This window comes from Podarcis raffonei, chromosome 1 (genome assembly GCF_027172205.1).
Source record: "Podarcis raffonei isolate rPodRaf1 chromosome 1, rPodRaf1.pri, whole genome shotgun sequence".
In the NCBI taxonomy this organism is placed as follows: Eukaryota; Metazoa; Chordata; class Lepidosauria; order Squamata; family Lacertidae; genus Podarcis; species Podarcis raffonei.
This window is the reverse complement of record NC_070602.1, coordinates 35,676,545-35,694,870: the sequence shown is the minus strand read 5'-3', so window position 1 is coordinate 35,694,870 and position 18,326 is coordinate 35,676,545. Positions and strand designations below refer to the sequence as shown.

At 41.2% G+C, this 18,326-nt stretch overlaps 1 protein-coding gene across 3 annotated transcripts in view; it reads right to left on the bottom strand.

The window, feature by feature from the left end:
* HEATR5A (HEAT repeat containing 5A) overlaps positions 1-15,059 on the bottom strand; it is a 58,828-nt gene extending 43,769 nt beyond the window's left edge. For 2 of the 3 annotated variants that reach the window (XM_053380936.1, XM_053380941.1), the window contains exons 1-7: positions 14,861-15,059; positions 7,963-8,189; positions 6,669-6,880; positions 5,276-5,384; positions 4,499-4,648; positions 2,952-3,126; positions 591-751 (exon numbers count right to left, since the gene is read on the bottom strand). In XM_053380936.1, the coding sequence (XP_053236911.1) occupies positions 591-751; positions 2,952-3,126; positions 4,499-4,648; positions 5,276-5,384; positions 6,669-6,880; positions 7,963-8,088 (933 nt within the window). In that variant the 5' untranslated portion in view covers positions 8,089-8,189; positions 14,861-15,059. Of the gene's footprint in view, positions 1-590; positions 752-2,951; positions 3,127-4,498; positions 4,649-5,275; positions 5,385-6,254; positions 6,411-6,668; positions 6,881-7,962; positions 8,190-14,860 lie in introns of those variants that run through there. The other variant, XM_053380952.1, reaches the window with a different exon arrangement.
* Between the last annotated feature and the right edge of the window lie 3,267 nt (positions 15,060-18,326).

Genomic DNA, 18,326 nt, shown 5'->3' with positions numbered 1-18,326 from the left:
CAAATCATGAGCCCAGGTTCAGATGAGGCAACAAGTCAAACCATGCCTGGTTTCCTGGCGGTGCAGCAGCAGCAAGTGAAGGAGGAGCAAAGCTCCTGTGATTTCAGCAGCCTGCACAAGCGCACTGCTCATTCACATCAAGCCATAGTTTATTTTAACTAAGGTTTAATGTGACACGCGAACCAGATCACAGAGAAGGCCTCACCATTGCAAGCTGCAGAATATAATAGCTCTTAAATGAAAGCAGAAGGGTTTTTGAATGTTAAGAAACATTTTTTTAAAGAAAAAATGAAAAGACCATGAACTAACTCAAACATTATGAAAGAAAATTATAAATAAACATTAAAATAATTTCATTATTAGCAAATTAATTTCTCTTTCAAAAAGAAAAATGAGCACCATTAGCATCCAAGTAAAACACTGGGAAATATTAGAAGACAAGTAATTAGTCTTCTGTAAAAGTCTGTAAAATATTAACATGTAAAATCAATTAACTAGTTCAATACACACTACCATGAAATAATACTTTCACAGAAAAACAAAGCAAAAAAACAAAATAGCAACTTTTACAATATATAACATAATCAAACCTGAGTGACTCCAACTCTAACATCCCTGCTGACCGAGCTTGTCCCTTTCAGAATATCACCACTGGCTCGTAGAAATCCTGTACTTCCCCGAAGGAAACCTGTACCCAGAAGTTCCAAGGCTTCTTCAAATGAGATCTTGCGGACATTTTGTCTGGCAGATGCTTTTTCAATGAGGGGCGAAATGCATCCACATTTATTTATTAGTTTCTACTGTGTTACAACAAAGTCTCAGGCATCATAACTAAACTTAAAACATTCAGTTCATGCGACATAGTTATTGGGTTAAAGGTCTGAAGTTCAGTCTAATCCTATGAACATTTATCTGAAGTAAATCTAAATTCATTGAACTTTCAAGTATGCACAGAGGATCACGGCGTATGTGTACACGGCCTTATGTAACAACCCTGAAAAACCATGTATACCACCTTGAGCTCCTTGGAAGATAAAGGAGGTATATAAATGTAATAAATAAAATAAAACGTGATGAAGTTATTAGTGTTCAGTGGAGACACTGGCTGAAGGCACAGATACTGGCTGAAGGCTAAATATCAACGAACATAAGCTTTGGGAGGAATACACACAGTTGTCAGTGCATGCACTCACAGGAACATTTTCATTTGGTTTACTGGATGAGGAAGATGGCTTAGAAAGGCTTATAAACAGTATAATTCCTGATCTAGGTAAACTACAGGGTTGCTGTTTATTTTTACTACAGTACGTAATGAAGAGATGAGTGAAAGCAAACACATTTTACTGGTAGTTTCAGGCTTAGAAAAAAATACTATTCATTTTCAAATTTATCTAAGGGGAGCAGCAGGCCTAGAAGTAAAACTTCAATATCACGAATCATTCTATGTGTTATTGAAATGAGAATGGAGCACATTAAAAGAATCCAAGTTGGATCGGTTGTCCAATAAGGAGTGCTTCGATTAGGAACAGGCTATTCAAGTTGAAACATGACTTCACAGTCATTCCTCCCCTATATTAACAGCCATTTTTCTCTCTTTCCTTCTGTTATTCCCTGCCTTGTCTGCCTTGGGTGTTTATCCACAGTGATGCCCATTTTGGAACACGATAGAGCATGCCAATGCTGCTGACTCCTATATCCCATGGATTTATTTACATCTATAATCGACCTCTTTAAAGGTAAAGGTATCCCTGACCATTAGGTCCAGTCGCGGACAACTCTGGGGTTGCGGCACTCATCTCACTTTATTGGCCAAGGGAGCCGGCATACAGCTTCCGGGTCATGTGGCCAGCATGACTAAGCCGCTTCTGGCGAACCAGAGTAGCACACGGAAACGCTGTTTACCTTCCCGCTGGAGCGGTACCTATTTATCTACTTGCACTTTGACGTGCTTTTGAACTGCTAGGTGGGCAGGAGCAGGGACCGAACAACGGGAGCTCACCCCGTCGCGGGAATTTGAACCACCGACCATCTGATCGGCAAGCCCTAGGCTCTGTGGTTTAGACCACAGTGCCACCCTCGTCCCTCTTTAGCTACAGCCAAATACATCATATGTATATAAGCTTAGCCATCTGAAATCAGTTTCCAGTTGTCAACTGGAAGTATAGATGTGGTCAGGTTTACGGGTGGGTTTGTATAAGAATGGAAAAGTACAAGCACCAATCTTGCTGAAACACTCAGCACACATCTGATTTCTAGGGCGTAGGGCAAAGTCACATGGGGAGAAAGCTCAGACAGTGAGCCAATGGGGTACTGCACTTGAGGTACACCACCTTGTATGGATGCCAAGGTTTTAAAAACTAGAGAAGTGTGCTCAGGGTGTGTGTGGGGGGGAGAGAGAGACAGAGACAGACAGAGAGGTCTTTAGGACTGAAGCCCTGCTCCTATCGGTATGAGTTTGAGAGTATGTGCTGACAGAACACCATTGCTATTTTTAATTTCTACTACCCTGAGAATGCAAGAAACGTATGTTTTGTTTCTTCTTTCTATGCTTGTGTGAAGCTGTGTGCATGTGTCTTTCAAATGAAGCTATTGTTAAATCCCAACCGTATATGTTCTGATTGCATTTTAATTCCAGCAAGTGACTGAAAGCTTCACATGGCAGGGGGGATCATATACAATATATTGTCATTTGTTAAAACCACATCTATTTTGAAGGCTGTTCACTATTTACTGCAGTTTGCCAATAATTTCTACATTACAGCCCTGTTTAGGGAAGTTTTTAGTGACTGATGTTTTAATGTATTTTTAATCTTCTGTTGGAAACTGCCCAGAGTGGCTGGGGAAACCCAGCCAGATGGGTGGGGTATAAATAATATATTATATTCTTCTTCTTATAATTATTATTATTTTCTCACATCGACATAGGAAGAAAGAAACCCTAATAAATTTACCTGTGCCGCCTTGTTTAGATGTTACAGCACTCACTAACACACTGCCTAAAAGCTTAGAAACAGCAATTCGTACACCATAATTCGACCCTTCAAACGATTTAAAACACAGAGTTACAACACTATCCAGGTCTGTACTCCACATAAAACTTGCTTCGCTCTGCAGTTCAAGAAGACACTATACAGAACAAAAACAAAAACAGGGAAACAAGAAAAGAAATAGGTTCAGTCTTTTTTGCACAAGTACAATGCAATGAACTGTGGAGTGTCTTCTGCCAGCTTAAGCTGGTGGTCCAACTACCGCCCTTATCTAAGCAAGGATAACCTGGCTAAAGTAATCATGTTCTGCTGATCTCAAGATTGCACTACTGCAATGTGCTTTATATGGAGCTGACTTTGAAAATGGTTCAGAAGCTTCGATTAGTGCAGAATGTAGCTACACAACCATTGACAGGTATGAGGCAAACAGATCAATTTGTTTGTGGGGTTTTTTGAATTCTTGTATGTTGTAAAATCAATTACCGTATTTCTCCGTGTATAAGACTAGATTTTTTCCCTAAAAAATAATGTCAAAAAGTTGGGGGCGTCTTATACACGGATATGTCTCCCTCCATTTTCTTAAATCAGAGTCTCCCAAAATAGGGGGCGTCTTATACATGGGGGCATCTTATAGACAAAAAAATACGGTATATAAATAAAATTATTTTTTAAAAATGAAAGGACTTCAACCTCACTGGTATACATTATTTTAAAGTATTCTAAACTTGGCAGGGTGATCCACTTTGGCGACAAGATATTCAACACCTTCTGGGCCAGAGTGCTAATACAAGTTTGTAATATATGGGAATGAATAGTAACTTCAAATCACACAAATTCAAACTAGTTTTTTTTTAAAAAATCTGTTCATGTGAATTTATACTTTGCTTATAAATTGACTGTAGACTGACCACAGGAAGAGAACTTAAGCTCCTTGAGGAAAAGGTGAGATATAAATGTAAACGGGGAAAAAAGGATCAAATAATAAAACTTGACCCAATTACTAAAACATGTGATTTTTACTCTAATCTGTGGGGCTTTATTTACACAATGACAGTCAAGACTTTAAAATCCTATGCCCTTAAAAAAGTTTTTTGGGGGGGCGGGGTTATTGGTTTGTTGTTTTTATTTTGATTATATATTTCGTGGTTTTATATTTTGATTTTGTTCTATGAACCACCCTAAGACCTCCGGGTATAGGGCGGTATATAAATTCAATCATAATCATAATCATGATAAAAAGTACAGCTGGATAAGATGTACAAATTCTACAATACAGGTTGCGCAGAAAACTGACCAAAAATACAGGCATTTATGTTCATGGTGGAAAAAGCTTCCTAGCAAAAATATTACATGGATGGATTTTTTCACCAATTGAATTGCAAAATGTAACAAAAATCTTTTCTGTGCCGTGAGAGAGAGGGAGACAATTGATTTTCTTTTATCCTCCATTTAACATATGCAGCTGTATACAGGAAGATTAATTACTAAAAACAATTAATAGGGCACTTTACCTTTGCAGCAGCACAGCGAACTGCCATTGATCTATCAGTTAAGCATGAACGGGCAGCTTTGTAAATATCTCTGTGACAGGGAATAGCAGCAACTCCCAAACCTTTCAATATATTTTGCAAACTTAGCATGATCTCATACCGCCCTTGAGACTAAGAAGACAAGAGAAAAAGGTCATGTGGTTTTCAACTAAAGGACATTATTTTATCTACTCATTAGTTACATTTTCATCCCATTCTTCCTTGAGCAAGTTTAGAGTAATGTTTTTAGCATTACTGAAATCATGTGAGGTAAGCTAGATTGAGAGGTCTTGCCCAAGGCCCCCTTAGTGAACTTCATGGCAGGAGTGGAAACTGGAAGATTAATTATCTCACACAAACCGCAACATTCTAGTCTCTGCACTATTCGAGATCTCAAAACCTGTAGGAGGAATACTCTTCTAAAGCAAAACAAATTTATTTATGAAGTTTGATTCAAAACTAAAGTAGCTTTGCAAGTATGTTAATGAATTAATAATATTACTTCATCTTATACAATAATTTATACTTATTTAAAATTCATTCATCCATTCAATTTATATTCTTCTCTTCCTCCCAAAGGAGCCCTGGGCAGCAATAGAAAGATGGTTCTAAAAATATGCACCCAAAGGTAATTGTCAAGCCTCATAATCAAACAGTACTCTCCTACTGGGAAACATTTTCTTCTAATAACAGAAATAAGTCTTCTTTGGGCATCTTTTCCAACTGTCAACCCACCCAACTTGTTTCATGCTTCCTTACCTCTGCATTCTTCATTGCTTTAAGGATATTCCCGACAGTATCCACAAAGCTGTTGCCCAAAATTCTTCCCAGTTTTTTGTACAAATAGCCCAAACAAACCACTGCAGCACTTTTAAAAAAACAGAGAATTGGAAAGGGGGGGTGGCAGTCAATCAATATATGTTTAACAAAATGTTCTTCGTAAGTTATACGATGCCAGCATTTTATCGTGCACAACTGAAGCTTACAATTACAAAAAGCAATTTAGTATTAAATTACTTAGGAAGTAAACTATTGCTAAATTGCATGATCAACACTTTTTAAAAAAAGCTAAACTGATTTCACAATCATACAGAAAAAGGAAAAAATTGGATGATCCTCTTTCAAGGCAGTTTACAACTTAATGGATCTATCTGAATAAATGGATCTATCTGAATAAAGAAATAAGCCACATGACCAGGGCAGCCGTGTTCATCTACTCTGTCACAACAGGAGGTCTGTGATACCTAAACCCACCCGCCCCCCAAAAAACCAGCAAAGTGACATTGGCATAAACTTTAATATCAGGCATGTCTGAAAAAGTAGGCTCTTGTCCATCCCTGTCAACATCAGTTAGCACAGCTGGATATCTGTCAGGGCACATAGCTGAAGCCCAGCTGTAGTGAGGGGGAGCAACAGCCACTGTTGCTTACTGTTCTACCCTCCTGATTTGCCTTGCCACCCATTAGAGTGTGTCCAGAAAATGCAAGCAATGGTGATGTCCATAACAAGCAACAAGCCAACATAAATGGGTGTGATGGACTAGCCCATGTGGACCTGCCAATGAGCAGAGCTACGAGGCTAGAAGGATCCCAGCATGCCTTTCCTATCTCATTGGGATTGAGCTTTCTGGTCCTCATCTGAGCCTGAAGGGATTTTTCTCAGCAGGACTTCCTCCTGCTCTCTCCTGATTCCAAGACCATGTATGCGTTCTATTCCCCCTTCCAAAGCCTTCTGGGACATTCATATCTTGTGAATTTATCTCCATAGACCTAGCAATGATAACTTTTTTCATGGCAGTCTCTGCTACCATATCAGCTCAAACTCTCTAGCTGCACCAAGCAATATGGGATCTGTTTGGACCATTCTACTCCATCACACAATTCTAGTCTCGTTCCTGCAAAGGGATGTAATCAGAGAAAAGGACAGGAGGAAAGGGGAGGAAAGGCCTGTGCGTATTACAGTATAGAAAGTGGAGCCCATTATGACCTCTCTTGTCTGGGTCAACAGAAACCAGAAGTCACTCCTGCTATCAGTTACAGAGCTCGTCACAATCAATTTGTTAGTTTTTATTTAATGCGCCACAGACACTTTGCTGTTTTAAAATGAAGGAGGAATATTCTAATAAGACTTCACAGGACCTTTCCAGACTTACAGTTTTGTCGGCAGATAGCTTGGTGAATCATCTTTACTGCGAATAAGTTCATTGCATTTATCAATTGTTTGGTGCACAGAAAACGTGTCCCCAGTGCTATATATTATAGCAAGATTCTTGGCAATAAGCTGTCTGGCAGGAGGTCCTGGGGAACTGGTTAATAAAGATATCAGCTGTTCAACAAGCTTGCTCTGTTTTTCCTTTATATCAGCCTGAAAACATAAAAAGAGTAAGCAGTTTGTTTATTTATTTAAATTCATATACCGCCCTTCATCACTAGATCTCAGGGCAGTTCACAGAATAAAATATAAGATAAAATATATAAGTTTGGTTTTACAGTTAGAGACAAGGCTAAGTTCAAATTGTGGTGGGGTCTGATAGAACTTTCTTTATGTATGCTACAACAGCAGCAAGAATACTTATTGCAAAGTATTGGAAGACACAAGATTTACCCACCCTGGAAGAGTGGCAGATGAAGGTGATGGACTATATGGAATTGGCGGAAATGACTGGCAGAATCCGAGACCAGGGAGAAGAGTCGGTGGAAGAAGATTGGAAGAAATTTAAAGACTATTTGCAGAAATATTGTAAAATTAATGAATGTTAAAATGACGTTGGATTGAAATTAAGTGGCATTAGCAACAAGGTCAATAAGAATATGTAAAAATGGATTGATAATGGATGAAAACATATAGCTATAATATGTAAAGATATAGAGTTAAGATAAATGAAAGAGGGTAAGGATTTGCTGAATTGACTATGTAAACGGGAATACAAAAAAGGGAGGTGTGAGGAGGTTAAGGAAACAAGCAAATGAGCTTAAAGATATCAAAAAATGGATTTGTTTTTAATTTTTTCTACTTATTTGTTTTTTGTATTTTGTATTTTCTTTCTTTCTATGTATTTTTGTATTTTTTGTATTTTTCTTTTTTTCCTTTTCTTGTTTTCTTTTTATTCTGTAAATCTCTGTTTTTTGTAAAACCCTAATAAATATTTTATAAAAAAAAACCAAATTGTGGTGGGGTCTGAATGTGAACATCCTCTGCTTAAAAAGCCTCATCCCTTTCTGAACGAGGCTCAGACCCATTCAAGTCTAAGTGTGTCTCAAAATCGGATGCACACACACCACACTGCTCCTGCCATCTAGCCAACCCTTAACAGTCCCCTATCGTTGGCTAAACAACAACTTCTCCAACACACATTGGTTAGGATTGTGGTCCACTTAGGGGATGAAAGTATGTAAAAAAGACAATTTTCTCAAAATGTTATTTTATTCCAGTTGTACAATACTCACCCGGCTGGTTGCTGGCAAAAGTTTTTCCAAAAACCTCAGCCACTCGAAAACAAACTCTGCTTTCTGAAATTCGCCCAGTTGGTTATAGGCCTCTTTATTAAGTAAAAAGCTGTGAGCCAACTCCATGCCTTAAAGCGTTTCTTTCTCACTATCTGAAAGCCACTTATGAAGACATAAGACTGTAGCTAAGGGATATTAGTATTCACAGGATGAACGAAATGGAATACCTGCACAAACACAAATATATTAAATCACAGAATGTTTAAAAAAAAAGTCAGAATGAGGTACAGTGATCACTTTTGCTAGAACATTTGTAACATATTGCTGTTATTTATTCAATTTACACCCCATCCTTTCTCCCAAAGGAGCCCAGGGTGACACATTTCAACTGAAACAGAACCCGTGGAACAGTCACCAGCATCAGAGGTATAATTTTATAGCTGCCAAACATCTAGAAAGGATGTACAAGATATTTTGCTTCTTCTCAATAATGCTCATTTAAAAGACCAGGGTGCCATAAATTAATTTTCAGCATTGTTAACATCATATGCATCAGAAGAAGAGTGTTGGATCAGGCCAATAGGCCCATCTAGTTCAGCATCCTTTTCTCATAGTAGCCAATCAAAAATGCCTATAGGAAGAAATACTGTCACAATACACCTTACTACTTTATGAGAAGAAATAATTATTTGGGAGTTTCAAGAAAAATAGATAAGCAGTGGTATCACAACTCACAGAGATTTCAAGCAGCAAGTTGCATTTGCTAATAGGCCCTGACCCACACTATTGAGCAAGCACACAATTAGCAATACAGTGGTACCTCAGGTTACATACGCTTCAGGTTACATACGCTTCAGGTTACAGACTCCGCTAACCCAGAAATAGTGCTTCAGGTTAAGAACTTTGCTTCAGGATGAGAACAGAAATCGTGCCCCGGCGGCGCGGCAGCAGCAGGAGGCCCCATTAGCTAAGTGGTGCTTCAGGTTAGAACAGTTTCAGGTTAAGTACGGACCTCCGGAACGCATTCTCATCCTGAATCAAAGTACTTAACCCGAGGTAATATTTCTGGGCTAGTGGAGTCTGTAACCTGAAGCTTATGTAACCTGAAGCGTATGTAACCTGAGGTACCACTGTACTTAACCTGAGGTACCAATGTATTGCAAAATTACATGGAAAAGGTAGCTAGGAAGGAGCAGTTAGACAGACCAGATCATGTGCTCATATTTACTGTAACATTTTCTGCACACATCAAAATGGAATAGCTACATGTAACGATAAACACCAATTCTACATGAACAAAATGTAGATCAATATACACCAACATCCTACTGCTATAAATTAAGTTTGCACCCTATTTTTAACTGCAGAATTACTCATGTCAACAACACCAGAACCATCCAGGTTAAAGAAGGTTGATCACATCTTTTAACACACATCTCCTTGATCTGGAGACTCCAAGGACTGTGAAACAAACAAACAAACAAACAAACAAACAATCTCTCTCTCTCTCTCTCTCTCTCTCTCTCTCTCTCTCACACACACACACACACACACAGATGGACTAAAGAATGAGCTATGCTTGAAAAATATATTCACCCAGGTTCAAATTACACCCAGAGCTAGTACTTGAGCTAGAAATACAACAGTACTGTAAATGACTCTACCTCTGAACATGAATCAGTTATATGACGAACCACAATTTATTTCTGCTTTCAGTTTTAATTGGAATTTATAAAGGAGGATACAAAACGCAAAATCTGGTAAGTCCCCCCCCCCCCTTATCAAGATGCAGAGGTCGATTTATTTCCTTCTGGAAGTAGATTTCCTCAGGAATACTGGTTTTGGGGTACAAACACAGTATATGTATCTTGGATGGGGCAGAGGGAACAGAAAAAATAAAAGATGATTCTCCATAGGACACAAGGATATCTTCTTTATTTTCTAACAGAATGAATTAGTGGAGGAAGGGAGGAATTTCTACAGCTCAGATGAGAGCTAACATGAATGCAACTGGGCAGTCCAGTGAGATCTGATTATCTGATGTAATTCAAGAGAAAGGTCCTATTTATTATTTATACTGTTATGCTAGATGCTTTCTAAACATAGAAATAAACTCCTCTAGTGTACAATTTAAGTTATCTATAATTTACACTTAGGTTGTGATCTTTCTAAGCTCACTTAGGAAGTATTATTGAAATCCATAAGCTTAATTCCAGGTAAACACACAAGATAGACATTTCTCATGGAATTTTGCAAATTGCCCTACATAAAAATGATGCCTATATTTCTGAAGTTATATTTCAGGGGTAGCATGGCAAAGCAAATGGATTTGTGAGCTGTGTGATTCCTGCTATTCCCCAATGCTATGCAGCTACTAGGTCCAAACTGGCACAAGTCTTTCAAAGACACAATGAGACATTTAACGCTATCCAACGTCTTAGGAATTCCAGTGGCATCTGATCCAAAATCTCCTAGTAATGTGTGTAGGCATAGCTATCTTTTTACCAGGTGCAAATGTGATTCTGCAGACATACCAAGGATTTGTTTCCACGATAGCCCAATGTACATGCCTTGTTTGCCACCTATACAATCAATTTGTCCTGCACGTATTGAAACAAATAGTGTTTATATAATTCAGTCCTGAGGAGTCAGTACTATACACTTACTTAGGAGTAAGCCCTAGTGAACAAAACGGGGTATACTTCTGAACAGACATGAATTTTATTGTGTCGTTACATTCTACCAAACACATGAAGATAGTAGGGAGTTTAAGTGTTGTGTGTTTGGTCTTTAACTTAAAATCTATAAATTATCTTTGATGGCTTTCCATATTACTGTCTGGATAATTTCTTCATGATTGTTTGAGTTTTCTCTTTTTCCTGTGCATTCACAAGTACCACCAAGACTAAGTTCATCGTAAAGGTATGTCTTATGTGTCTTGTTTGTTATTACGTAATTTTTGATTATTTGAGAAATCTCAATAAAGTTTTCTGGACAGGACTGAAAAAAAGCATAGGGAAAATCTTCCTGCATCATAAAATACGTATGTAAATATGTATATTATTTATTTAAGCCAATAAACATTTTTACTGCCAAAATCTGTAACTTGGGGGGAGGGGAAGTGTTGTGTGTATGTGCTGCAATTTCCATGCTTGCTCATATAAAGGAAACACCCTTTTTCTGACTAAGACTGCAATCCTAACTCTATTTTCTGGTAGTAAGCCCAACTGAATTCCACAGAACTTACTTCTAAATAGACATGGCTAGGATTTCACTGTAAGAATAATTGCATACATATATAAATGACAGTGCAACTGCAACAAGGAAATAAGATTGTTTATACAAGGTAATATTTTCTATTAGCAGGTGGCAGGGTATTAAAACTTCTTTCTACTGAAGAACATATACATTCATGAGTGGCATAACCTAGATAAACTCAACCTAAAGTTTCCCGCTTTCCCTGTTTCATTTTAGTGCATTCAGACTCTATATTTCTGAGATTATATCTTCCAAATTGACAAACCTAACTTGAAGTTATGATTGCCTTTGCTCTTGCATAGCTTTGTAAAAATTTACTAAGTTCATCTTTACTTCTCAGGACAAGACAATGTCCAGTTCTCCATTTCCAAACTTCAGGCTTAATTGATGCTGCTTATGTTGCCAAAACTGCACCGTCCACAAGAATGGAACCCTGAGGTTTGTGGAAATACCAAAAAACCTTTAGGGCTGGGAAAACATAAGGAGAGGAGCACCCAAACACCCCATGAGTACTGAGTAGGCTCACTGGCCACAGAATGCTGAGTGGCTGTTGAGGGTGGGAAAGGAGGGTCTTTGAGGAGGGCTTGGCTGACTGGCTGAAACACACTAAACAAGGGCACTCCACCCAGCAAAAATTTGTTGCAGGTCCTACTTGTACTGTATATTCCTATTCTCATTTTGTCAGATGAAACAACATGTCGGTTCTGTTATTTGTAACTATTATAAAATAGCACTGGTAAATGTGATTGTAAAGAAATGGAATACATTTAAGGAACAGCTCCTCCTGATCTAAATGCCAAGTGCTATGTATTTTGCCTTCCTTTCACCACCTATCCCAGGGTGGACTTCAGACTGAAGCCCACAGTACAATAAAAAATGTTAAATAAAACCTTTAGGTTCCTAGTCCAGCCGTCCATTTTTCTTAACATGCTTTCCAGATATGGAGGTCATAAGGATTTCTTTTTAACAGCAAAGCTGTGCCTTTTTTACTTCATGTAGCAACTTTCAAACTCTCATTTGACACAGCCACATCAGCAACTAGAAACTGCTTCTGCAGCTTGGTAGATTGTTTTTGCAAAGTTGTGCTTTGCTCTCTCTCCCCCTTGTTCCTCAAAGAAAGGCTGCAATATTGCACATGTCATCATTTCTGTGTGTTAGTGTTACCACCTGCTCTCTTTCATGAGAAACGTACAGGGAAAATGAAAAATGAATCCCACCTTTCCTTCAGAGTAAACTTTCCCAAACCGGCACCCTCCAGATGCTTTGGACTACAGGGATGATGGGAGCTATAGTCCAAAACATCTGGCAGGTACCAGGTTGGGCAAGGCTGCTCTAGAGAATTCATGATGGCAAAACTGGCAGTCTCCCATTCCAACGCTGGCTAGACTCAACCAGTGATAACTTTAACAACGTTGTTGCATCATGTGCCTTCAGACTATACTGTTGGTTTAAATGGATACAACAAACACAGAAAGATATCCACTAGGCTGCATATCACAATACAGTGATACCTCGGGTTAAGTACTTAATTCGTTCTGGAGGTCCGTTCTTAACCTGAAACTGTTCTCCGCCGCGCCGCCAGAGCCCGATTTCTGTTCTTATCCTGAAGCAAAGTTCTTAACCTGAAGCACTATTTCTGGGTTAGCAGAGGTCTGTAACCTGAAGCGTATGTAACCTGAAGCGTATGTAACCCGAGGTACCACTGTATATACCAGCAGAATTAATACTTAGCTGCTCTCATTTTGTCTTAGACCTTACGTAACTTTGTGTTCAATACTCCCCAGTAAACCACTGAACTGTGCTGATTCTGAACATGAGGCTCCTTTCAGAAACAACTGCTAACTGGGAATGGGTGCTGGAACTATGTCTTCTTGGTGTTGAATCAGCTTCACTGACTCCTGATCCATTTCTGAGCTTAATTCAAAGTGGGGGTGCTCACTTTAAAAGTTTAAATACAAAGTACTTGTTGGATCATATTTTCCTATACCAGTCTGACCAATATCACCCTCAGAACTTTCCTGAGTGTGCCTCCATCTTCTAAGGTACAGAGGGTGGCAAGTGGGGAGACAACCATTTCAGTTCTTTGGGAAATTCTTCCCAGAGAAGAGTTCTCTGGCTTCTATGTTGATGTCAACTTGGCACCAGGTATTTTTATTTACCCAAGCTTAGGCACTGTTTAAGTGTTATCCACGGTGTCTTAATTATCCTGAATGTTCACTTAATCTGCAGTTTTGCTGATTTTGTGCAGTTCATGTATTGTTTCTATTTTGCTAGTGAACCCCTCGTTCCCAGGATGTCCATGTGATGAAGGCGTAGCTAATTAATCACATGAATAAAAGCAACAGGGCATTTCCTAACGTGCACGCTCAAGATCTCTGTGTTGCTCCTTAACACACTATGCAGCTTTATACACTTGTAAGCCTCAGTGAGTTCAACTGGAAGGAAGATTGCAAGCTTTAAGCTTTTCTACTAACCAAGTGGTTACAGGATGGGTTTTTCCAACACTTTTGATCTAGGTTGTATGTACAATCTTCTCAGGAAGCAGTAGTGATTGCCACCGACTTGGACAGCTTTTAAAAAGGATTAGAGACGAATTCATGGAGAATAAAGCTACCAATGGCTCCTAGCCACAGTGACATACTGACTCCACTGTCAGAGGCAGCATGCCACTTAATGTGAATCGCTAGGAATCAAAGAGTGTACAGGTGGGGGGCCTGCTGTTGTGCTCAGGTCCTCCTTGCAGGCTTCCCATAGGTATCTGGTTGGATGCTACTGAGAAAAGGATGCCAGACCATTGCCCTAACCCTTTAGGGTTCTTGTTATGTTATGATGAACTCCAGATTGACTGATCCAAAGTAAAACAAAACAAAAATAAAGTGTCCTCCTCAAGGTCTGACAGAACACGTTTTGTACAAAGCAACATGATTCGGGGCAGCCAGAATCTCTTGTCCATTAGGAGCCTGTATTTATTTATTCCACAAGCCGCAAAATTACACCCTTACAACTTGCATTTAGTAAGTCTAGAATAGCCACTCCCCCATCCTGCTCCATACTCAGAATCAACAGAGGCATACAAAGATGATTACTTTACACATAAAAATAAACATTCAAGGCCACCAGTGACCCTAATGATAAGAATTCGACAGCAAGTAACTCGTCCTCAGCCTTAAGGGACCTCGAGTCTGTGCTTAGCTCTGCAGGCAGAAGCTGGTGCTTATTCTACATATCCTGAAGGCTGACCCCACGAGGACTTCCACTAGCAGCTTTCCTGGGGGAGATAAGCGCACTTCCCTTGGCTTCCGGGGCTTGGGAATATCTCTTTTTCGACCCAAGCAACCCAAGCGCTTTATAAGAGGCTGACACTTTCCTTCCAACCCGGCTACACTTTCCTTCCTTGTCCGGAGGCTTGGCAAGGACACTTGAAAACTTTGAGGTGACGGGTGTCCTGCCTTTGGCTAGAAACCAGTTCCAAGGGGGGACTGGTCGCCGTGGTCCCTCTCTCGACACCAGTTCTTTATTGAACCTAAAGTCTACCTCCCAACCCGCCTCACACTCCACCAGCGGGGAACTGACGCGTGTCCCCCCAAGCAGCTGAATCCCCTCCGCCCGCCCCAGAAACCTCCCCAGCGGAACAGCTTACCTCCGACCAGCGCCCCGACGGGACTCCCAGCCGGCCAGGATCGGCTCCTGCGCCTCCTTTCCCCGAGAAAGAAAGAAAAGGAGGAGCTGCCTCCGCTCGCCGGCCTGCAGGCAGCTTCCGCAGGGGGAGCCGGGCTGCGTGGCTGGCTTCGCAGGGTGGAGTCCCAGGCAAGCCGAGCGCTCCCTCCGCTGCCGCTTCTCCCTGCGAAGCAGGGAAGCCCCGCGCCCTCCCCGCGGATCAGCAGGAGGAGGAGCCGCCTCTCGGGGCGCCCTCCCTCTTCCCCGCGGGAGCAGCCGCTCAGGGCCGTGCAATCGGGCCCCGAGCCATCGAACGCCCACGGCGGCCAAGCGCAGGCCTCGCGCCCCGGGAGAGGCTCCCGTGAGGAAGGCGGCGCGGCGGGCCGAGGCTCCCTTCTCGGGTGGCGGGGCTGCTTCAATTCGCAGCAGGCGCCCCCCCTCCTCCTCCGCACTGCCTGCTTCCTCCCCTTTCCTCTTTCTCTCTTCTGACAACGCTATGCTGCTCTGTGCTGTAATCAATAGGCGGGCATATATGTTTTATTTATTTATTTTAACTCGCCTGAAAGGGGTGAAACCGTTGTCATTTGTTTTCGCAGGAATTATTGACGAAGCCGGATCCTCCTCCCCGCCGCACCATGTTGTCTTCTGTACTCACACACCTACTGCGCTCCCTTTGCCAAGGCTGAAAAGTCTCGGCCTCCACAAGGATGAATTGGTTTGGAGCCGGCCCCGGGCAACCACAGACAAATAACTCCGCTAGTTCCGCTCTGGAGTCAAACTTTTCTTTCATTCAGGGCCAGGGCCATTCCTTTCCTTAAAAGAGAGACGGAGAGTGAGAGAGTTGGGCTTCGCTTAGCAACCAAAAGATGACGACAGGGGAAAGAGTCTTTTGGTTTTTTTAGCCTGCATTATTTTTTATTTTGAGAAAACATTTCCTTGTGGCACTGCCTCCTTTTAAAACATCCACATTCCGTCTTGCGCTGCCACAACTGCCCCTTTTGAAATACATTTGATCTGCTGCATTTGATCTAACTGCAAGCCACACACACAATTCTGTTCAAAACCCGTGTGCGGGGCAGCCCACAAAATGTTTGCTTCTTTGGACTTGGATGTTCCAATAAACTCAGCAGGACACTGCCTGGTTAACACATTCAATACATTTCCAAGATACTTTGAAAAACATGTATGTGAACGCTCTTTAGAGTGACAATTGGCTCTGGTCATTGACAGAAACCCAACAACCCAAACAGTAGCAAAACTGATTGTGATAGAAAGTCACTTGGGCTACCTGGAAGCAATAAAAGCATTCTAGGCAGTATTGAAACTTAAGTGGCTGAGGTTTGTTTTCCATGCAGGCACAGGTCAAAGTGCTGGCGCTTATCTTCAAAGCACTCTACAGCTTGGGATCCAGGTTCCGGAAGGAGTCCCTTAAAGACTTTATGCCTTTATGTTACAGTGGTGCAGCAATAAAATTGCTAACACATTTGCAAAGTTAAGCAGGGCCCTATATGGTTTCAATCTGGATGGGGAACATGCATAAAGATTCCTGGGTGACCCTCAGGATCCTTTCCAACTCTATCATTCTATGATTCCATGTTGCCCCAGCTGAGCTAAAGTAGGTGGCAGTTGGGTAGATGTCACTCTTGATTGTAATGATCTGGCTCTGGAATGATTTCCTCAGAGATGTTGCCTGTTACTTATAAATCCACATAAAAGTGCATTGAGGTATTTTTGGTGTCAGGCACCATATTATTTATTTTAATTGTATACTATTCACAACTGTGTGGTCATACTTTAACCCACAACATGAGTAAAATACCAGAGATTCCTCAAATAGGCAGAATGCAACTCTGAGGGTCTCTAGCAGGCCAACCAAATCCCCTGTAAGCCTGGGTAAACAAATACATATTGGAGTTTCTGATGGTTTTATTCCTGAAGTGCCTTGCAAACTAGTCACATCAGACTGCAGAGACTTCAGATGTTGCAGACTGTTAGGCAGGTTTCACCGTTACCTTAACCACCGAATAGCTCTGCTGGATGGCAACTGGAAAAGTAATTTAGATTTGTTGCCATCGGAGTCAGAAATAAGTGCCTTCATGCTGCCAACTTGTTTCTCCAAATTTGGTGGGCGCAGTAATGCCCACTGTTTGCTCTGAGTGTTTTTCCTAAGGCCAAAGTATCCCTACAAGCATTGTAATGATGACTGTTGACTGAACTCTATCCAAAAAAATGTGAAACAACCTGAGTCACTAGCTTCATTCACTTTGTGCTTAATATTACTCATAATGACCTAAGACAGCTGACTGTAACACGAAGCAGTTTTTTACCGTTAAATGCATCAGTGGAGAATGGCGTTTACTAATGCACTGAATGAGCCAACAATCTGAAGTTCAATCCAGATAAGGCACTGTTCTTGGTGGGTGGCTCCTTAGACTGGATGGAAGGGAGGTTGCCTGCTCCTGAAGGGGTTCCACTCCTCCAAAGGAGCAGATATGTAGCTTGTATGTACTTCTGGATCCTTTGCTCTCGCTTGAGGCTCAGGTGGCCTCAGTGGGGTGGAGTGCCTTCCATCAGCTTCAGCTGGTGGCTCAGCTGCACCTCTAGCTGGACAGGGATAGCCAAACTTCTATTGTCTATGTTCTGGTAACCTCTAGGCTGGATTGTTGCAACACTCTATCCGTAGAGCTGGTGGTTCGGAAACTTCAACAGGTGCAGAATTTGGTGACTAGGTTGCTCAACGGTGCAAGATGGTTTGAACGCATTACACCAATCCTGACCCAACTGCACTGGCTGCCAATTAGTTTTCCAGGCCCAATTCAAAGTGCTGGTTTGGACCTATATAGCCTTAAACAGCTCAAGACCGTAATGCCTCAAGGACCAGCTCCCCCCATATGAATCAGCCTGGACCCTGGGCTCATCATGAGGCTCTTCTTTGTGTGCCTCTTCCACACGAGGTCCAGAGGGTGGCAACATGAAAGAGGCCTTTTCTCAGTTGGTTAGAGCAAGGCGCTAACAATGCCAAGGTTGCAGGTTCAATCCCTGTAAGGGACAACTGCATATTCCTTCATAGCAGGGGGTTGAACTAGATGATCCTCAGGGTCCCTTCCAACTCTACGATTTTATGATTCTGCGGAGACTCCCCATTTGTGGAATGCTCTCCCCAGGGAGGCTTGCCTGGTGCCTTCATTACATATCTTTAGGGGCCAGGCGAAAACATTACTCTATAACCAGACCTTTGGTCGATTAACATTCTATGTCCTTTTATATGTGTTTGTGGGAGGGGCTTATTGGTTTGTTTTTCTTTTATTATGTATTTTTATGTTGTGAATTGCCCTGTGATCTTTAGACGAAGGGTGATATAAAGATTTAATAAATAATAATAATGAGGGCAGCTGATTATTATAGTCTCCACAGTACCATTCCACCCTCCCCTTGTCCGTAATCCAAAA